Genomic DNA, 2,018 nt, shown 5'->3' with positions numbered 1-2,018 from the left:
ATCTATTTAATAGTATATACATATTTATACATAGACGTATTGCGAATCGAACCCCCGAGGAACACTCGGCTATCGCGCGCGTGGCCCTTATAAAGAATAAATAACATCAAAATACAATAAATATAAAGAGAACAATAAATACAAATAAATAAATAAAACAACAGAGTGGTGCTAAAATAAACTAAAATAAAACATTCAATAAAAACCGCAGGGTTCTATAAAATTCTACTTTTAATTCCTCGCTATTTCTTTCTCTATATTCTTTATTCTTCAACTCTCTTTTCTTAAAAATCTTTTCTATAGTACCACCTGTTGCTCAATTTCACATATATATATAATAGCATGGAAGGGCCACGCGTGATCGTCCTCGCCTACCCGCTTCCAAATCGTGTACAGTGCCCTCGCTGTTACAAAGGCGGGGACGATTACGAACGCACGCGAGGGGAGTTCTGCGATCCGGCTCACCTAGTCAAACACTTAAATAAAATGCACCCGGGGGACACGGTCGCGTATGAGTGCTCGGTGTGCCGGTACCGGGGTAAATCCCGGTACCCGAAGAAAGACGTGGCAGCGCACTACGACCGCCTGCACTCGGTCCCCCGGACAGAGCCGGCGCGAACTTCCGGCACGGGAACGCCTCCGGTGCAGTCGCCCGCGCGCGGCAGGTGTGCCACCGAGGGCACAGGTGCGCGGGCGGGGGGGACGCGCGCGCTGAGACAGCTGACGCTGGCGGGCGCGCTGTCGACGAGCCGGGGCCGCGTTGCGCGGCCACCTGGGCGCCCCACGGCCTCCCCAACGCCATCGCCACCGCCACCCATCACCACCAGGGCCGGATCCCCCTCATTCGCGGCCGTTACCGCGGCTTCAAGAATCAGCCCCTTGACAGCCGGGGCACGCGGTACGGTTGCCACGGGGAGCACCGCACTGCGCAGCAGCAACAGCAGTAGCAGCAGAACATCAGCAGCAGGAGCAGCCGCCGCGAGGACGCGGACTCCTCCTGGCCAAGTGCCAGCCTCCAATGGTCCGCTGGCCAGGTCGACGCGCGCTCCTCTCCGCCCAACGCCATCACCACCGGCATACACCGAGGAGACGGCGGAGAGGAATAGGCGAATTTTGAGCCTAAGGCGCAAGTTGCCCGCCGCTCCACCACCACCTGCGGCTTCCGGCACTGAGGCCGGAGCCACGCGGCGGGCAACGCGCGCGTCGACCTCGATGCCGAGGGAGATTCCCACCAGGCCGGTGCGCAACTCCCCCCCTCCCCCGTCAACCCAGGCGACGGGGGGACCGTCCACCAGTAGGGGGGGAGAGAATAGAAGAATGACGCGTTCCACAAGCGTACCGGCCGTGAAGACGGGAACACGTCAGCGGACCACGCCGCCCCGACTATCACCTATCGGGGAAGCACCACCCTCCCGCCGGGTCGCCACGAGGAGCCAGGCGAAGAGACCCGGCGGGCAGCAGGAGAGAACACCGCCGCAGCCTAGGGTGGTGCTAAGGAGGCTGAGCACGCCGACGTCGCAACAGGGGGGCGTATCACCGAGGACGGTGTCGACGCAAACGCCCCCCTCGGCAGGCCAGACTTCCCCCATTACAGCTTCGTGGGAGGTCCTGGCCTTGCCCGCAACACCACCGAGCGTCGTTGCGACGTCGGCCGTATTAACATCAAATACCACGACGACGGTGACGACAACGGTGTGCCGCAGCCCCATTATGTCAACGGGGCTGCCCACACCGCCGGGGGGAACGTCGCCCCCCCCGCAGAGGACATCGCAGAGCCCTCAGTCCACCGGAGGGCTCTCTCCCGTCGTCGTGGAGGCTAGGAGGAGTCCTTTTACACCAACCACGATGCCAGCAAGGGCCATCGAGCGGCGGCCGGAAAACGCCAGAGTGGTGCTCCTCTCTTCGGACAGCGAGGGGGAGGAGATGGGAGGCCCGTGGAGGACGGTGCGCCCGGGGCGAGGGGCGAAGCGGCGCCGGCTTCTGAGCGGCGGCTCGCCCGGTGGCGAGTCATCGGCCGC

At 61.4% G+C, this 2,018-nt stretch overlaps 1 protein-coding gene across 1 annotated transcript; it reads left to right on the top strand.

Annotated features, from left to right (window-relative positions):
- Positions 1-342: 342 nt before the first annotated feature.
- On the top strand, positions 343-1,944 carry LOC105560357 (mucin-2-like; the record flags this gene model as incomplete). Its single annotated transcript, XM_012009418.1, has 1 exon — positions 343-1,944. A coding segment is annotated over exon 1 (1,602 nt), but the record flags the coding sequence as incomplete, so codon positions are not given.
- Positions 1,945-2,018: the final 74 nt, after the last annotated feature.

Source organism: Vollenhovia emeryi, unplaced genomic scaffold (genome assembly GCF_000949405.1).
Source record: "Vollenhovia emeryi isolate VEMERY1.0 unplaced genomic scaffold, V.emery_V1.0 DF946007.1, whole genome shotgun sequence".
Classification (NCBI taxonomy): domain Eukaryota; kingdom Metazoa; phylum Arthropoda; class Insecta; order Hymenoptera; family Formicidae; genus Vollenhovia; species Vollenhovia emeryi.
The sequence above is the reverse complement of the archived record's forward strand: the minus strand, read 5'-3'. Positions and strand labels throughout refer to the sequence as shown.